The sequence below is a fragment of the Anticarsia gemmatalis genome, chromosome 3 (genome assembly GCF_050436995.1).
Source record: "Anticarsia gemmatalis isolate Benzon Research Colony breed Stoneville strain chromosome 3, ilAntGemm2 primary, whole genome shotgun sequence".
Classification (NCBI taxonomy): Eukaryota; Metazoa; Arthropoda; class Insecta; order Lepidoptera; family Erebidae; genus Anticarsia; species Anticarsia gemmatalis.
This window is the reverse complement of record NC_134747.1, coordinates 6,372,132-6,391,353: the sequence shown is the minus strand read 5'-3', so window position 1 is coordinate 6,391,353 and position 19,222 is coordinate 6,372,132. Positions and strand designations below refer to the sequence as shown.

At 34.9% G+C, this 19,222-nt stretch overlaps 4 protein-coding genes across 6 annotated transcripts; 3 read left to right on the top strand and 1 right to left on the bottom strand.

Annotated features, from left to right (window-relative positions):
- The first annotated feature begins 162 nt into the window (after window positions 1-162).
- On the top strand, window positions 163-6,323 carry LOC142987337 (suppressor APC domain-containing protein 2). Its single transcript, XM_076136033.1, has 3 exons — window positions 163-1,668; window positions 5,093-5,314; window positions 5,669-6,323. Exons 1-3 carry the CDS (start codon window positions 688-690, stop codon window positions 5,780-5,782), a joined length of 1,317 nt encoding a protein of 438 aa, XP_075992148.1. The 5' UTR covers window positions 163-687; the 3' UTR covers window positions 5,783-6,323.
- Window positions 6,317-7,260, bottom strand: mRpS18B (mitochondrial ribosomal protein S18B). The gene is made up of 2 exons (XM_076136037.1): window positions 6,723-7,260; window positions 6,317-6,522 (listed from the first exon to the last, which is right to left on the bottom strand). The coding sequence occupies exons 1-2, from the start codon at window positions 7,122-7,124 to the stop codon at window positions 6,367-6,369; spliced, it is 558 nt and encodes a 185-aa protein (XP_075992152.1). The 5' UTR covers window positions 7,125-7,260; the 3' UTR covers window positions 6,317-6,366.
- A 378-nt stretch (window positions 7,261-7,638) lies between these two features.
- On the top strand, window positions 7,639-15,926 carry LOC142987336 (uncharacterized). 3 transcript variants are annotated; one of them, XM_076136032.1, is made up of 12 exons: window positions 7,639-7,706; window positions 7,951-8,008; window positions 11,982-12,034; window positions 12,184-12,323; window positions 12,526-12,645; window positions 12,845-12,925; window positions 13,013-13,068; window positions 13,152-13,296; window positions 13,389-13,543; window positions 13,633-13,704; window positions 13,851-14,926; window positions 15,216-15,926. In XM_076136032.1, the coding sequence occupies exons 2-12, from the start codon at window positions 7,977-7,979 to the stop codon at window positions 15,413-15,415; spliced, it is 2,130 nt and encodes a 709-aa protein (XP_075992147.1). In that variant the 5' UTR covers window positions 7,639-7,706; window positions 7,951-7,976; the 3' UTR covers window positions 15,416-15,926. The 3 variants fall into 3 exon arrangements, with proteins under 3 accessions (XP_075992147.1, XP_075992146.1, XP_075992145.1); XM_076136031.1 differs by having other exon boundaries at window positions 7,662-7,857; XM_076136030.1 differs by lacking the exons at window positions 7,639-7,706; window positions 7,951-8,008 and adding an exon at window positions 10,674-11,081.
- Window positions 15,927-16,142: 216 nt separating this feature from the next.
- LOC142986758 (uncharacterized protein C18orf63-like) lies at window positions 16,143-19,206 on the top strand. Its single transcript, XM_076135398.1, has 8 exons — window positions 16,143-16,323; window positions 16,409-16,547; window positions 16,705-16,888; window positions 16,974-17,073; window positions 17,588-17,684; window positions 18,066-18,200; window positions 18,478-18,582; window positions 19,104-19,206. Exons 1-8 carry the CDS (start codon window positions 16,199-16,201, stop codon window positions 19,173-19,175), a joined length of 957 nt encoding a protein of 318 aa, XP_075991513.1. The 5' UTR covers window positions 16,143-16,198; the 3' UTR covers window positions 19,176-19,206.
- The last annotated feature ends 16 nt before the right edge of the window (window positions 19,207-19,222 follow it).

Genomic DNA, 19,222 nt, shown 5'->3' with positions numbered 1-19,222 from the left:
TTTGAAGGCAAGTACGTCCTTAGGTATCTATAGGTACAGCATAATATCTAAAGATCTCTTATCTTTAATCCAATTTCTAAAATACTTTTTTAAGAACCGTGTCGTTGTTAATTGGAAGTATTTTTATTAGCTGAGTCTGAAATACGGAGCCGAGCGGTCCTCTGCCTACCTGCCGCCGCTTCGAAGTCGGAGTGCCCGAAATGTCGTTTGACCGGTTCTCCTGCTCGCACTCGTAGGCTATTATCTCTCGCAAATTCTCTCCCAGCGGCCGATTGGTTCGCCCACAACACACATACCGTTTGACAAACGGTCAGATTTTGTCCTCATGTGGTCATACAACTCAAAACAGTCCGCGGTGTTCCGTGTGCTAGTTTAAACAGTTAACAACAAACTGAGTGTACCTTTTGCAAAAGTAACTTTAGTTCGTTTGTGTGGTTATGTGTGGACTTCCATAATAATAATAATTTAAAATTATAAACATATACAGGTGAAAAAAAGAACTGTTTAGTGTTTTGATGTCAACAACTGTTTTGGCTCATTAATGTATGGATACAAATCTTGACTATACATTTAAGCATAACTTTTAATATACCTATTGCGTTCATATCTATTGCATTTTTCGTCAATTCCCCAATAATATATGTACCTACCTACTTACATAAAGGTATCCAATGTGAATCTTAAACCATGAATCGTACTTCTTCACGAAACATGGAAACTTTGCCCAAGCAATTTGTGGCGGCAATGAGAACATTGTTTGATATTATGGATGATAAACACACTGGATATGTTAAACTAAATGATATTGAAAACCGCTGGCGGGACGACCGTACCAAAGGATTACCCCGCGGTGTTATTGAAAGCCTGCAGAAGGTCGCTTCCCGTGATGGTTTACTGACCTTTGAAAGATTTTGTACGGGACTTAAAATATGTCTTTTACGCAATCAGGTGGATACGCCTGATAGCAAAGAAGACAGATTTAATGATGACGTTGAATCTACAGGATTACATGTACCAATAGGTTCCCAAAGTCATCGGCCACCCTCTGCCCCTTTATTAGATATCAATGATACTCAAAGCATGGACAGAAATTGGATGATGATAAAGAGTACAGAGAATCCTTCGCAGCACCGAACTATTAGTATGCCGCAGTTGGTAGGACGCAAAGATGCGATAATACAACAGGAGCCACGACTCATGGGCGCACCATCAATACTAAAACATGATTCTCGGAGAGTATATGGTCCACCGAAGCCGCCACGGTTAGAAAAACAGGTCGCTGAAAGAAATGAAACATCGAAATCCAGTTACAAATCTGAAGATGAAATTGTTTTTGATAACGAGGAAATATCCGTAGACAAAATAGATTTTGAAGAAATGTCTCGAGTCGTAGAAGAACAAAGCAGAGGTCTTGGTGATGGGAGATCAGCCAACGAAACACAATCGCAGAGTCTACGCCGGACATCACGACGGCGGGAACCTCGAAGACACACTCTGCATAATGGTGTCGATTACAATCTTTTAAAACGTATGAAACAGATCGAACAAGAGAAAGATGTATTACTGCAAGGAATATCTGCAGTCGAAGAAGCTAGAGAGTGGTATTTAAAACAATTGGCAGAAGTACAAGAGAAAATGCGCTATGCTGGAAGAATGGGCGCGTATGTGGTAAGTCCATATAGGTTGTTATATATTTACATTAAACTTTTGTTTTAAATTATAACACGGAACGGTATTCCTTTATTTTTTTGATTTCGGAATCAGGTGGCATTTCGTTAATATCTGTCATGTACCTATGTAGTTTTGCGTAGAACTATAAAACCTAACACAAAAGTACCTACAATCATGATTCCGATGAACTAGGTAAAATGGTGTCTATTTTACACTAGCTGACCCGCGCAACTTCGCTTGCGTCACATAAGAGAATGGGTCAAATTATTCCCCGTTTTTGTAACATTTTTTATTGCTGCTCTGCTCCTCTTGGTCGTACCGTGATGATATATAGCCTATAACCTTCCTCGATAAATAGTCTATCTAACACTGAAAGAATTTTTCAAATCGGACCAGTAGTTCCTGAGATTAGCGCGTTCAAACAAACAAACAAGCAATCAAACAAACAAACAAACTCTTCAGCTTTATCATATTAGTATAGATAGTATAGATAACAAAGATAGGTATAAGTAGGGATACGAAAATGTCTACCTATAACAGAAAAATCTGTTTAATATCTATAGATGTTTATACAAAGTAACAATCATCGATATCTGGGGGCACGGAAGTGCCCCCGCAAGTCGAGCAAAAAAAAAGCGGCACGGCCGTAACATCCTTTTCTCGAAGCAATTCGGGCTATTTTTGACACCCCTATAATTTCGTTGTGGATAAAACAAGAAGCCTGGATTTTCAGCAACTAATTAGTCATTGTATAAACACGGTATATTTAAAATTTCAGTCAATTTGAACCAGTAGTTTAGGAATGACAACTTGTTAAAATTTTGAATTTTGTCACTCACTGATTCACTGACTCACTGACTCACCGATCATCAAAAGTCTAAGGTACTTCTAGCAGACTTAGAAGCTTAAAATTTAGAATACAAATCGGGTTTAATGTCTTAATCATGGGAAAAATGTAATATTTTCTAATTTCGGTCCAGTTTTCTAAATACACCAACTGCAACAATAACTTTGTAATCCCATATAAATGTATAAGATTACAAGGTTACATTTGCAGTTAATGAATTATTATTACAGTAGAAAATAAAATAAATAGGTGTAAATAGGTACCTACTATATGAGACATAACGGGGGAGGGGGTATAGGGTGGATAAGGGTGTTTAGCCCATGAAACTGAACAACATTCCCATAGGAAAATATGTTGAATTATGAAAAAAAAACGTGTTTCCATACAAATTGGACTTATGTTCGCTCTACAAAAAGAAGTGAGATGCCATCAAAAACATTCTGTAAAAACCTCAAGTCTCGCCGTAAAAAGTTGTGAGATCGATATAATACCAAGTCGATTAATCTATTTAGTCTCTACTTAAAGGACCTTCTGTCTTAAGTTATTACGTATGTTATTATCATGCCAATTTAAAAAAAAATACCTTTAAAACAATTAGATCGACTTGGTCATCGCAAGAAAACTCAAATTCGCCATTAACATTTCAGGAGCATTTACTTCTCGTCGTGCTGTGTAGTGTGATACATACTAATAATTAAATCATGCGATGGCCAGGTCGGTCTATTTGTTTTAAAGGTATTTTTTTTTAAATTGGCATGATAATAACATACGTAATAACTTAAGACAGAAGGTCCTTTAAGTAGAGACTAAATAGATTAATCGACTTGGTATTATATCGATCTCACAACTTTTTACGGCGAGACTTGAGGTTTTTACAGAATGTTTTTGATGGCATTTAACATATTAGTGAGAGCTTTCGCTAGTTTTATACATTACTAGCTGACCCGCGCAACTTCGCTTGCGTAACCTAAAATTTTCCCCGTTTTTGTAACATTTTTCGTTGCTACTCCGCTCCTAATGACTGTAGCGTGATGTTATATAGCCTATAGCCTTCCTCGATAAATGGGCTATCTAACACTGAAAGAATTTTTCAAATTGGACCAGTAGTTCCTGAGATTAGCGCGTTCAAACAAACAAACAAACAAACAAACAAACAAACAAACAAACAAACAAACTCTTCAGCTTTATTATATTAGTATAGATGAATTAAATTTTTCAGTTTTCAATAGGATATAGTTTTACATTACCTAAATATAACTAAACGTCTGTCTATTAGTGCCTATAATAGTTATTAGTTCATAGGACAAGTTATTAGTTCTTGGCCAAACAACTTTTTTTTTGCTTATTATACCTACGTGTGAGACTTGAGAACTCAGTTTGGCGTCGCGACGCAAACAAATAAAGCAGTAGGTAATTTTGATGATAGGAATAAATAAATACTTATACGACTTACGCACTAGCGGTTCACCGTGGGAGCGGCCAGCCGCGCGGTTACAGTTTACTGTTTAGTATGCAGCCTCCTGAAAATTCATGGCGGTTAAGTGTGTAGGTATAATCACAGGCGGTTGAATATTAAACCGTAAAAGCAGCTGACATATATTACGATTAGAATTTTATAAAAAGTAGATAGGTAAGTGGATGACTAATAATGTCATCCGACGCTATTGGGTTCGGACGGCCATGGGTTTTCTTACAAAGTGTGTAGGAGTTAGTGTCCGCAACACGCAGATACGTTCTCTATTCCATCACTCTCATAACCTTGTGGGGACAGTATTACGAAACGACCGGCGAGAGGTCATGAGCAGGACCGATGGCTTTACGTGCTGTCCAAAGCACGGAGTTCTGCCTTAATTTCCGTACTCCTGGATAAGTCCTGAATATCAGTCGGATACATGTGTGCGAGCACAGGAGCAGCTAAATCCTCATGTGTCATGTATAATTTTAAAAATATAGTAGGTACTATTCGTCACATTTGCGCAAATGTGTATGCTCAATTGGCATATCAGTGGAGAACAAAATACGGTAGTTTATTTTCGCCTTTGCTGTTTATAAGAGAAAACATCGGCAGTCGAAAAGACGTTGCGTGCGGCGGATCACGATCCCTTTTGACCTGCCTTCTTTTAAGATAGACCTCAAGGTGCAGCGCAGACGGCACACTTTTTGTGCGATCGAGTCTGTGTACTAATGTGGTAAAGTCTATTAAAAACTTAAACTTACCGTATTTTGTCTTTTCTTTAGACTCATACATATCCAAACAGGAGCGGAATAAACAATACAGCACACTTCATCCCACATTTTTCTTTTTAAATGTCTATCATGATATTCTGCAGACTCGATCGCACACAAAAAGTGTGCCGTCTGCGCTGCACCTAAAACTAAAGCCATCCAGGAAATCCAACGCGAATTAATCAATATTATTTTTGGGATTTAAAAATAATGCATTCCCCAATCGATTAGTTAACCGAACCGGAAATCTGACGACGACATTCGTAGGCCGTAGCATAGATTGAGATAAGTAGATTGCCTTACGCGTCTCAACAGTGTAAATTTAATAGAGCGTTTTTACCATTTCAGGAACCCTGGAGTGAGGCGCATCAAGAAAGATTGGAACTATTAAAAGCACGAGTTTTAGAATTAAATCGTCAGTTGGGAGCATTAGCAGCAGGCTGGCGGCACGGCCAGCTCTCGCTTCACATGAATTTAGCTCTGCCGGCAGCCTCTCTATCTGGTGTTGGTACTACAGCGACACCTAATAATGCCGCCGTTCTGAGGTCGCAAAATCGAATGCTTGCAGAGGTAAGAGAATGTTAGGGTATCGTACACAAATGGCATAAACGGGATCCTATAACTGAGACTTTGCTGTCTGTTTGTCTGTCTATCTTTCACCATCTCATGAACAATGACCTAATATAACAAATATAAAAAACAGAATAAATTTAATATTAAAGGCATGAACAACAAACATATTTTTTTTTCCCTTTTATAAATAATGCTGTGGAATCCTTCATGTGCAAGCCCAACTCGCATTTGGCTGGTTTGTTTATTTATAGACAAACTGGTAGCCTGAGGTTTGACCTAGACTAGTGTTTAAAATATCTCTGTTTATGTTTATAACACAACAGAAGTCCTTATTTTTATAATTTGTTACAGGAAGTCAACAGAAAAAATGAAAGGATAACAGTCTTGGAGCGAGAAAAGTCAGCACTCATTAGAGAACTGTTACTTCAAAGAAACAGATCTAAGTCAATAGACAACTTTACATGAACTGAATATTATTATTTAAATATTAAGGTATTATTATCAACCATTGTTGGTTAAGAATTTTGCATAATATATAAAAAGGGTAAAGTAAATGAATAAAAATTCTGCATAATATTCTATACACAAGATAGAAAAGATATCTAACATAAACTAACTGTTCATTGAATCCAATTGTATTTGCTTTTAACTAATAAACATATGCAACTTTGAAATGCAAATCAAATCTTAACCTTGTTGGAAAAATCATAAAATATCATTATTTTTTGAAAATTCTTTTACAAGGAGGCAAGAAAAACTTGCAAATTCTAACATACTAGTTTGTAAGACAAAATTATCTGATCTTCCAGTGGGTTATTAAACTTATTAGTCATAGGCAATGCATGTGCAAAAGCAATTTTATGTAAATAATAATTAATTCATATCAATTAATGTTTATGACTAAAATATTTTTATTAATTAAGTATGAATAAGGGTAAGGATAGTGCCATAATATGCCAGGCTTTTATAATATAACACTTGTGCAATCAAAGAATTCAATCATATATGAATATCTATATTTATGAGACTAAAAACTATATTAAATGGATTTATACAGAATTCACAGTTTTATTATAGAGTGAATAATCATATACCCTGAATGGTACATCATAAGTGAGGAGGCCTTGATCCCATGCCCTTTCTATTGCCACTAGCAATTCCTTGTGCTTCTTTTGACAGAGGCCAGTCTTAAATGCATCCAGAACCTGAAATAAATGTTTAACATTAGTTTATACTTTCTTTACTTTTCAGTCTTCAGGAATGTAATGATTATTTGTATATGACAAAATAACATAAAAAAATAATCAAGTACTACAGTATGTTTTAAGTCATTCATATGCAAATATTGACTGATTGATAATTATAATTTTAATTGAGTAATTAGTAGGTATGATATATTACACACCCCTCCAGTATATTCGGAAATGAACTGTTCCAATAACTTAGTGTTCCTGTGATCCAAGACAAGGTATTCGTCGCGACATATGGGGCATGGGTTTCCTGTAGATATTACACCATTACGAACACAGGATTTTCTTGTCTTACGCGGTGCAAAACCTCCTTTGTGATTACGTCGGTACAACACCCAGACTGCTTTGTCACCGTATGTTTGCTCATACGCTTTACTTTGTAAATATTTAATGCTCGTTTCCACAGGAATAATTTTTGTTCTATCTTTTGTAGGGTCAATAGGTGTTTGCTCTTCGGTTGGTTCTTCGGTTTGATCCGAATAAAATCGAATGTTTGTTCTAAAATCTGCCAAAACCACTCTTTTGAGCATTGAACGTATATGGAGAGATAGTGCCATTGTACTATTTTACTGAAGTGTTACAGTTTAATTGAAATTTCATCAACTGCACTATTTATTTTAAAAATAAGTCACACATAACCTCACTCATGGAACTCAGATTATTTCAGATGACAAGCATGACATTGACAGGTAGTAAACGTCAAAGTCAGTCGAAAATCTGACACTTTTGGCAGTATTAAATGGGTTAATGGTAGGTAATCAAAACAAAGGCTACAGCTCTTTTGTCCTTGTTATTAGTGGTTATTAGACTTATTAGTATCTAACCAACCGTCTGTCCGGATTATTAATTAAGTCTATATAGGTCTGAAGGCTGCTACATGCTCTACGGCCTGCTTATGAAGGAAATTAATCATGTGTACAGATTTACCCGCGCAGGACACTATACTTATATGCAATTAATGCGCAGTCGCACAGAATGGAGACTTTTTCAAACTCGTGGAATATTTGAATAGGTAGGTACCTACCTAACTAAAACTCGAATTAACTAATGTCTATGATGGCCGATGGGTCTTTGGTAGGCAAATGACAAATCGGCAACAGTCGGCAACACTGCTGAGCAGATACGTCAGATTTTAAAAAGTGAGTGTTATTGTATTGTATTTTATCTCAAATAATATTGTAATTTACATTTACGCGTGAATAATCATTACTCCGACTTGGATGGTCAAATAAGTATTCGTCGTTGGGATTCTTATATTACTCCACAGTCACCGCTCGCAATTTTTTATCGGTTTGTATGATTATTGAATTAACGGTCAAATCTCTTTTGAAAGTCATAAACAGTTTTATACTTTGTTCGGTACACGGTCGGTTAATATTTCAGAGTAGAGCAGTGTTTGGCGATAAACGATGGCTGATTTAACAACGGAAGTTTGTCTAATGTAAGTAACTAACTGTACTAGTTATAGCCTTAGTCCTAGCAAGGTCCTTGTTTAATTTGTGGTCGTTAATAACATTATTAACACGACACTTGCATGTTCTATTGAAACTCTCACCTGCTTTAGCACTGGCCGTTGAACACGGCCTTTTTCTATTTCGTCTTATGTGTAAAAAATTTAAAAGCTTAATTAAAGTATAAGCCAAAGGACCAATAGATTCCTCACTAATTATTTATTATAATATTATTGCAATGACTCAAAACTACCTAGCTTTTATTCTTAAAATCGTTATTTCATTAAAATTTTTGGCTTAAACCTGAGTTTGTTGTAACAGAAAACCCAAGGAAAAGTAAAGTTTACCAGGATATGTTACTGACATGATATTAACTTAAATTTTGAGTTCAGGAGCCCTCCACAGAGCTGCATTGAATGATCTATTACTTGTAAATTACTAGTTATTAAGTTTACATTTTTTTTTAGATAGACTAGTTTGTAACTTCATCAAATAATATTGACCGTGACAGAGTACTGGTTGACTTTGTCAAGACAAAATTATTTATTTAATTTGGTATTCACTATAAAGTGACATGAACTGATATTATTTGTCTGTGCTGGATTACAGATCTTGAATCATTTAAAAAATGTTTGAATGCGGCCAAATAAGTGCATAAGTGGTCATACAATAATATATGCCTGGTAGTAGAAAAGGCTTAATAGACCAATAAAACATTAGTGCAATTACTTGTGTAGGCAGCAAATGCCTAAAGATTGACCATTTTCTATTATATTTTAGCCCATCTATTGATGGCATATAATTTATTAATTATTAGCTTATCAGAATATGGTATACAACATCATGCATTACACTTAAAAAAATATTGGTTTTACAATATCTAAAATTATAAAATTCCCTAATCTAACTACTTTTTTATATATTTTTTTGAAGTTTTAAAACCTTAAAAGCTTACTTTCTAATAAAGGTGATCATAATAAGTACATTTTTTTTAAAGCTAGCATCTATTTATATGGATATACACAACAATGTTAGAATGAAAAAATGATAATAACTTAGTACTTATAAAACTGGTCATTTAACAAATTGTTCTGTAACTCTCATTCGAACTTGTTCTGTAAATGCATACTGTCACCCAAAACTAGGAAGCTATAGGATAAATTCTACTTACTGGTTACTATGGTTTTTATTATTTTCAGACTATGGTAAAACTGACCATTATTTGTGTGCAAAGGCTGGAAAATATACTGTACTGACCAGTTACAGCTGTCTAAAAATGTTAGAATGTTTACTTCCACCTATAAAATTTTGTTTCTGATAAAATCTCCCAAACAAACACCTATTTTGAAATTAGAAAAAAATTGTGTTGGTTGTATGTACAAGGTGTCATTATTTTTACCCTCCTTTGTTTTTTTATGTTTACTTTTTCAAATAATTGTACTGTCTCCATGAAAACTTCATTTTTGAATTGCTAGATGGCGTTACTTTTCGTGCGGCGGTATTTCGTTACGCCTGCTATCTCAGCATTATAATAATATGGTGTAGTATATAAATAGGACATATTATTTTAAACCACACTATAAGAGTTGTTTCTGTATATGATTGATTGAATTGATTCTTTTTTTTTAAACGAAATGTCAAAGGAAGTCTAGTCTGGTGTCCTTTCCCAATAAATCGCAATAATACAAAATACATAGGTACTAGGTACTATATTTTGCATTCGTGAGTGGAGATACAAGGATGGCTAAAGAACATTATATCCAAATTATCTGTATTCTTGATATCAAAAAAGACTTATTAATTCCTTTCCTTAAAAAATTACTAGCGGATTAGGTTCTCACGCCGAAATATATAACTAGTATAATACTATTTAATATACTTAGTACTGTTTTCAACCCTAAAACAAATTGTGGAATAGTTAAACCCGCCTAGGTATGACGCAGAGTTTTCCCCATGATGTAACAGTTACGTAACGTATCGTATGTTAAAAATGTACCTATATGGGCTTCTATACACAACCGCAATTTATGCATATCTGCGAGTTTCGCCATTATAGCGCAACAACAGATTTTCGCATTTGTAATATTATTTATTATTAGTATTTAGGGTAGATTACTAAATCTACCCTAAAATTAATACTAATATACAGACTACTAAAACTAGTTATTTTCGTTACACTGTGATCCTATGACTCGCATGAAAACATATTATGTGAATGTACCTTTTTATAAAATAATGACTAAGTACATAAGATATCTTTATAAAAAAAAATCTTGTTCTAAAACACACTGTTAAGTTTGTCAATAAACACATGTAACGTCTTGTCAATAATAGTTTCTGTTTGTTATTACTCTTACGTAGGCAATTATAGATTGTCATCTAATATTAACACGAAAGCAGGAAGTAAGGCATAAATCGAAAATTTGGAACACGGCGAACTTAATGCACCGCCACTTCTATTTCGGTCTGTACGTTGTGTGGACTGTAGTTCACAGTATCCGCCTTGCCCTTTTTTTTCTCCGTCTAGCAACGCAGCATCTATCTCTTTCAGTTTTCTATTCCCGCTTGTAACCATACCGCTGGTTTACATGTGCGTACTACGCGGCTCTCTTTCTCTGCGTCGATGATATGCGATCGTCCCCGAATCCCGCTCGAAGTCCCACATCCCGTCCTAATTTCAGTCTCCGATCGTGGACCACGTCAAATACGATGCAAATAAGATTTACTAATTACACAACTGTTTATTTACCTTTTTCCACATTTCTTTGTTGACATTGTATTGGTATTGAAGTGTTATATTTAATTATATGTTAATGTTTACATTTAAATACTATCGCCATCAAATAGAACGATATTCGACACGTTATTTTCAGTCGTCATCGACTGGAGCTCTTTGTATATTGTGTTTTGTTCTGTTTTGAAAGTGTTAATTATAATTTTATTTTGTGATGATGCACGTGTACTTTATATAGTGTAATCAATTAAGTTAATTAATAACATGGCAACGTTACCCAGGATGCATAGTGCTAAACAAGGGGGACCTGGTATTGCGTCCCCTTTTAGGTAAGCCTAATTACTTTTTTTACAACCTAATATAATATAAGTACCTATGCCCTATATGAGTCAAAAAGTGCATTCTGTAACAAAACTTTGCTGCCGGCAATATAATAAAATACTTTAGTAGTTATTGCGAAGTCGAAACTAAATATTATGTACGCATTGATAACAATATCAGAGCATATAGCACACACAGCTCTGACCTCATCGGCAATAAATTCTAGTGTTTCAATGTGTGTATAGATAGACGTCAATCAATTTATTCGCCTCACACTTGATTGTTGTGTAGTCATTAAGTTTGACTATGTAAACAATTTGAGGCTGTTTTATGGTAAAATAATTACAATAAAACCTTTAACCCGATAGATATATTACATCTGAGTCCAATCCATAGATAGTAAGTTTAGTAGCATTTGGGAGTAAGGTTAAAGGGCAAAATATTGCCTATGATGATGGTGATGCTTAGGCAATAAAAATGGGTTTGTGTATATGCGAAATTTTGTCGCTGCCTGTGAAGGTAGGAAGGATTTCGAAAAGCGAGTTCATTTCCTAGGCCTAGAACTGCAATTGATTTATTTTAGCTGACCTGTGTTTAATAATACATATATTATATCCAATATCTTACAATAACTCAATCCTTTAGAAAGTTTTTGAGTCTGTAAATTCTGCTTGGCAAGATTACCGCGTAGATTAATTTCCATCCGTTATTAGTAGGGAAAAGGGCGCGAAGGTTGTTAATCTCACTTAAAACCGTCATAATAATATAATCTGTCGTGCTTACGTTACGTTTATGACCTTGGGTTCTTTAGATATACCACCATAGGTCTCCATATAAATTAATACTAATTTAGTGTCATTAAAGAATGAGTTCAAGCATATTAGTACAATGTTGTGTTCTATTCACAGCACCAGTCCGCGGAAGTTACAAGAAATGGCTCTTCCTACAGCTGAAGGACACGGTACGTATAAACGACTCGATTATCTTACTTCTGGAGTTATATGTTACAAACAATGTCACTAAACCTGGACCTAAATGTCGTCGTAAGGTACATTAGCTATTGTTTTTATTTTTCATCATTCTTAGGTGTATTGTAATTTGTCTCTTCAGATGTAACGACTGCTAGTGGTGTTAGCATGAAACAATATGAAGAACAGCTCAATGGACTAAGAAAAGAAAATTTTCACCTTAAACTGAGGATATATTTTCTAGAAGAAAAATTGGGAACTGGGTCACCACCGGCAGTCCAGGTACGTTGGTAGTGTACATTCGAAAGTGAAAGACGAATTGTTTCTTTTTTATTATTTCCAGAGTCTGAAAATATTTTGTTACTGTTAAAAATGTAAAAAGAATATGAAACGGTTTTGTAATATGAAGATTCATTGCTTTATTTAACATCTTTGATTTATTCAATGGGTACTACGGGTAGTCATAGAAAAACACTTTTTTCAGGGACTTTTGGAACATAATGTGAGACTTCAAGTAGAGGTAGAGGAGCTGAGGAGACAACTAACTGACAAACAGGAGCTACTAGCTGCTGCAGCAGAAGCCATTGACGTATTAGAACAACAGGTAAAAAACTGAAAACTAATCCTTTAACATTTTACTCATATTAAAATTACTGCAAATTACGAGGACGAATATTTTTTTTGTTCTCGACATTGTTTTGTCTTTTTTCCTACTTTGACGATGTTTACGCAGCACACCCAAGAATTTCAAATACCAAAGTCCTGCCTATAGTAAAATAAAGCATTTACTTTCTTTTTTTCAGGGTTCCATATCAACTGATAGTGTTGAATTGTCCTTGAACAATAGCACTGTTATGAAAAAAGAGATAACTTCACAAGTACAGGTAATAATTTTGTATATTATTTCTTTTTAATTTACATTTTACGGCCAGGCTAAGTAATATTAATTTAATGTTTGCTTTATTAACCAGGTTTCAGAAAAAAAGGAACCGGTTGACGATACTTGCGCAGAGTCTGAGTCGGCTGGGTAAATATAATTGTACATTTATATAACTCGTTGTTTAGTTCTTAGCTATCGGTAAAATTATAATAATCTTGTTTTCGTTACAGAGATTACCTGGCCGTAACTGTCAATAATGATGAACTGGATGAACTCGTCAAATTGCGCAGGGAGAACAGGAAAGCGTTACAAATGATAAAAGGATGCATGAAGAAAATTCAACAACAAGATAAGGAAATCAAGAAAATAAAACTAGTAAGCACCCTGTAGATTTAAAGTATCTAATCTAAGATTTTTCGTTGTAGTAACTGATTTGTTAAGAGTATAAATGACGTATTTGTTTCTAGGATAAAGAATTGGTATACGCCCATGTAAGTGACTCCCAACTGGAAAAATACGAAGAAATACTGAAGTGTAAAGATGAACACATTAAAGATCTAGAAAGTAAAGTCAGAGATTTGCAGAAACATTTCGAGAAGATTGAAAATGTGGATGCAGCAGGGTACTTACTTTATTTGTCTTACAGCTCTGTACCTCTTTTCTATGTTTTTATACTACAAACATTCTAACAACGTAATATCTTCATTTCAGGAATCTTCAACAACTCTTAACACGAAGATTACAAGGATTGGCTTATTTCTTGGATAAATTGTTATCACATAAGTAAGTTCTTAAACATTCTCGTTATTGTACCTGAAATCAAACTAAATAGCTGGACCACCAACCACCAAAAAAAAACGATTTTATAAATTAATCTCGTGAAATTTTATCGCCCACATAAGTATGCTTATAAAACGTTCTATTTACAGGTGTGTGCTCGGAGAGGATAAGAAGAAATTGGCCGAAAGTATTTTAGAACAAAGTTTAGCTTTACCTGTTGGCTTGGAATTAGATGAATCAATGGCTCCAGAGGAACTTACCATGGATGAGAGTAACCTCGATATATCACAATCGTTGCGAATAGAAGATTTGACTATGATGTTCGGACACCACGGCATGTGCAGTGATGACAATAACAGATATTCCATCAACAGAAAGGCTCTGTTGAAACACTTCCCACAGGCAGATGTTATATCTGAATCGGAATGTTGGTCGGAGCCAGACAGGAATGTATCTCTTGCGCGCGTGGGTCTGTGTGATACGGGTGTCGGTGCGCGTGAGTCTAGCTCTGATAATAGCAAGTATCGCACAAGGCGCGCCCGAGTCTCGTATGGTTCTCGCTCAGATAAAACTTCACCTGAAACTTTGATTGAGGAGTTGAATCATTTGACCAAACGAAGCGAACACCTTGAAGAAGAAAACAATGATCTTAACGGCAAACTTGAATTTTCAAAGGAACAAATAAATGAGCTTATCACAGAAAATCACGAACTCAAAGAACATTTATTGTCAGAAGAAACAAAATTGACCGAAGCTACCAAAGACATAGAAACATTAAGAAATACAATTGTGACATTAGAGAATCGTATTAAAGATATTGAGCAAAAACTAACTGATGCCGCCCAGACCACAGAGAGATTACGTGCAGAAAGACAAGAGTTAGAGGCTACGTTTATGGAAACAGAGCGTTCTCTTAGGCGTGCTGCCGACGAAGCGACAGTTCAAGCGTCACAAGCCGCGTTAGAACGAGCTCGCGCGCAGCACGATAGACTGCGTCTAGAAAGAGAACTCGAAGAAACACGTGAAAAACTTTCAAGTGCCTTAGAAGTTAATTCTCAACTGGAAATAGAAGTCACGCGTAAAACAGCCGTTGAAGCTAATAACAAAATAGCTATAGTACATGAAAATCTTTCAGAAGAAGATAGGCCAACCTCGCCCGATCAGGGCATAGACAGCGATAGATTGTCCAGCTTAGAACATAATGACGCTGTTGCCTTATCACCACGTAAGTTCACAATTTTATTCTAGGATTGTAATGGTTATCAGGAGAAAAGTTTGTCATGGTTTTCATGTAATTTTGATGCAAAATTACTGAGGCTATGGTACAGCTTACAATTACAGCTAGCAAGAGTCCGTAGCTGCAAGAGATATATGAATTTTCTCTTACTTTATCTTTTCTCTTTCTACTTCTCTATCAATACAAAACTACACTTCAGACTTTTTGCACTGATAAAATTCAATCTAGCCATTAAAAAATAATAAATCAATATCACAACGTTACTTGTTTGTTTCAGGTTCATTGTATGAAGAGAACGTAACACTGAAGCAGAAACTAGCAAGGACTAAGGCGACACTCGCGGAAACTCTGATGCAACTAAACGCTGCAAATCTGCGCAAGAGAAGCGTCCAACGTGCTATATGTAGGGAAATTCATAAGACCCAAGGAGTATTGCGTAAAGCACGTGACCAGTTTGAAAATCAAAGTAATAACTAAGTAACTATGAAATAATCCTATAAATCGGATAAATGCAACGGAGTGCTAAATTTGTGTGATCATTTAGGCTTAAAGACTCCTCGACATCCATAAAGGCGCTGCAGCATACCACGGCATAGTGTCTGAGTGTGCGATTGCATGTCATTGTGACGATGCCGAAGGACCCTTTCCGATGCTGATACTAGGCCTTAGACCTGGACCTTAGGCCTTAGACCTTAACTTATAACCTACATTTTTAACAAGAACTCGCAACGATCCTCTGATTTGGCGTTGGTGTAAATGACAATGACAATAATAATATAATGCACTGTCTATTGGTATTATGTGATGGGATAGTATGTTGTAAATGAATGAGATATTTTTCTACGTTTATAATAATTAATATTAATTTATCTGCCTAGTTTTCTGTGATTGATATTGTTTCGAAAACTGGAATATGTTTAGCGAAATTAGTTATATAAACTTACTTATTAATTATTATTAATTTGATTTAATAAAAAAAAGTAACATTTCTAAATTGTTTTATTAAACTTAATAGTTAAAATTTACCTAATTTGAAAATAGTAAATACTAGTACCTACCCATTCTCAGTCTACTAGATTAACTTTTTTAAGCCTCAAGTCGAGTCTATAGACACACTAGACGTCATTTAATTCGATTTTCAAAATTTGAATGACGACTGTATTTTGCTCTATTGACGTCTTATTGTCTCATTGGCCTGATTGCCTCAGCTTTTCGCGGGCTTTTTTTTGCTAAAACTTCTGCATAATTTATTAGTGAAAAATGAAGTTACATATTTCAAACCTCGATCTAAATAATTTTGGTTATATTGTAGCAAAAGCAAATATTTGTGATAAGCATGATAGATCTACGCCATCGCATTACCATTGGAAAATCCTTAAGTGCAGGTTCGAGTAAAAATACGAAAATAATTACCTAGTAACGAAGCCGCGTATAGAAAATGTTTTTATTTAATCGCTGCTCCTATTTTAGAATGATAATTTTCTCGAATTCATCAATTTTGGCATCTCCGGATAAACAAGACATACAACAAGTACACGTCGTGTTCCGAAAATCCGGTGACGATTTTGATAAATTAAATTCTCTTTTTATGAAATTCTCACTGGTTCAAGTAAGTAAAAACACAATTAATTTTCAATTCTACTTTTTTGAAACCTCTGTTTAAACGATGCATTGTTTTGGGGTATGGCGAATACAAGATCATATTTTATTTTTCCTTACTAGGTACCCAAACTGCTTTTATACTACATAAAAAAATATTATTTTAGGATGGTGCCATACGAACAACTACACCTGATATTTTTCAAATGTGTTTCCATTACACTATGGGTGCAAAAATCGCGCCTATTTGGAACACTATAGGAGAAAACTACTTGGTTAATAATAGAGATTTTTTACTTACAAAAGGACCCCAGGATGGCGTCCGTTACAACGTATTAGTAGACGGTACAAGTTCCTTGATTATAATTCGTTATTTTTATGAGGATTTTACAAAAATAGGAAATAACGAAAAACGTAAACACTTCATACATTACAGATAAACATGTACTTACTTTGGATATAGCGGCAGTCAAGATAAACTTGATGAATAACAATGAAATCTTTTCACCTGGAGAATGGATTCGAGTTTTACCAAGGTTCAGCAATATTTTTATAAATTAATCTATACTTAATATTATAAAGCTGAAGAGTTTGTTTGTTTGAACGCGCTAATCTCAGGAACTACTGGTCCGATTTGAAAAATTATTTCAGTATTGGATAGTCCATTTATCGAGGATGGTTATAGGCTATATATATCATCACGCTACTACCAATAGGAACAGAGTACCAGTGAAAAATGTTACAAAAACGGGGAAAATTTTGACCGATTCTCTCTTATGTGACAAGCGAGCGAAGTTGCGCGGGTCAGCTAGTACTAGATAATGTATGTGCACATAATTTTATTTTAATATATTAAGTAAATAACCGCACTTATCCAGCGTGGTGGACCCAAGGCCTAATCCCTCCCTTAATACGCCCAACAGTGGAATAGTAATGGGTATTTTTTATTTTAATATATTTAAAATTAATTTATTTTGGTAGGAACTTAGCTATGTGTAAGTGATTTCAAGTTGTGTGATTTTTTTAAATTTGTTTAATTCATCATTCTAGTTTAAACAAAGCTACGGTCGATGAATATTATGAAGCATTTCCTACAATAAGCAAGTTTAGATGTTATAAAGATCTACGTCGGCACTGGAAGAATATTGTACGTCAGTTGAGTAATCATTTTGAGTTTCTATAGTCCGACAACTTACTAGAAAGCCTTGGCATACACAGTTTATCTACATTATAATAAATAGTTCTGTATCAAAAAAGGTGTAACTGTATCAAAGTGGTCAGTTCCTTATTACGCTTCTCTGAAATTTTAATTTTAATTGTAATTTTTTGTATACCTCCGATGCACGTGAAACTTGCAAACAAAACACCAATTTTTACAGTTCAGCAGCTAATTAATGTAAGCTAAATGTCTGTCAGGTGTAGGCCAGGCTGCACGTAAATTTTGCGTAATCTCATAATACGTAGGTATTGAATATAGGTAGGTTCATATTTATTTCTTTTGACTAATCGTTTACTATAAAATTCTTAGCACGGATATCGTTTGCCGGAAGAAGAAGGTTCATATTATTCTATACAATTTTGGCGCGGGGAACCATTGCTTTATCCAAAACTATGTGTCATTCGGAATTTCCCTATCATCACGCCAACGCCTAAAAACCTGGAGGTAGGTAAAATCGATCATTTAATTTTATTTACTGCATGATTATAGTGTATGCAATTAGTAATTAATGACAGAATGTTAAACAGTTTTCAATTGAAATATAAATAAGTACCCTCTGGTATGCTGAAGCACTGATCAGTGCCAACCAAACATTATATACGCGAAACATACTCGTGAGCTCCCAGCGGTCCGCAGACAACAGGGTACTCTTCAAGTCAGTTACTTAGTTATTTTGGTGGGTAATTGGTCTATTATGATTTTTTCAATTTATTTTATGCAGTTAACCATTGTTCAACGGTTTTTGAGCTGTTTGAAAAATAAGATGTCCAATATCCTCGACATGGTTGGAGCTACTTGGTTATGCATTCAAAATGTTGAAGAAAAAGTAAGTAATTCATCTACCTAACTATATACTAATCTCGGTTTCATCTGTTGTTAAAATTATGGTCTCTCTATAATAATCATAAAGTTGAGAAATATACATGTGTAACAATATTAGGTACATTATGTGTATAACGGACTAGGACCTAAGTAGGTAATTACCAAATTAGAATTTGGTTGTTACCAGGAAATACCTAGTAAAGCCACCTTTGACAAGGGCGCTTACACTTTGTACACATGTTCATTTGGAGCTCAGTGGTCAGTATCATAATCTTTTATTGTAGCATCTTTGGCATCATTACATAACTAAGAAAAAAATTAAAGGAAATATATAGCTTTCATAGGGGTTAAAAGCTTTGCGTCCCGATTTGGTATGAATCGTTCAGGCTAAGTAGTCGTAAAGGCACCGAGCCACCGAAAATAAGCAAAAGAGCGGATGAGGTTTTTTAATTGCCACTAATACAATTAATTTAGTTTTCTACATCAGTTACGGGTAAACATAACACGATTGTCTTGTCGTTGCAGGTACCAAGCGGTTTTTCTGACACGCAAGCTGTAAGTCTTTGTACGCCAACACAGACTCATATTATGGACTAGAAAAATAGCAAATATTTTTTTTGTATGTAGTACCTCTAATTGCTTTA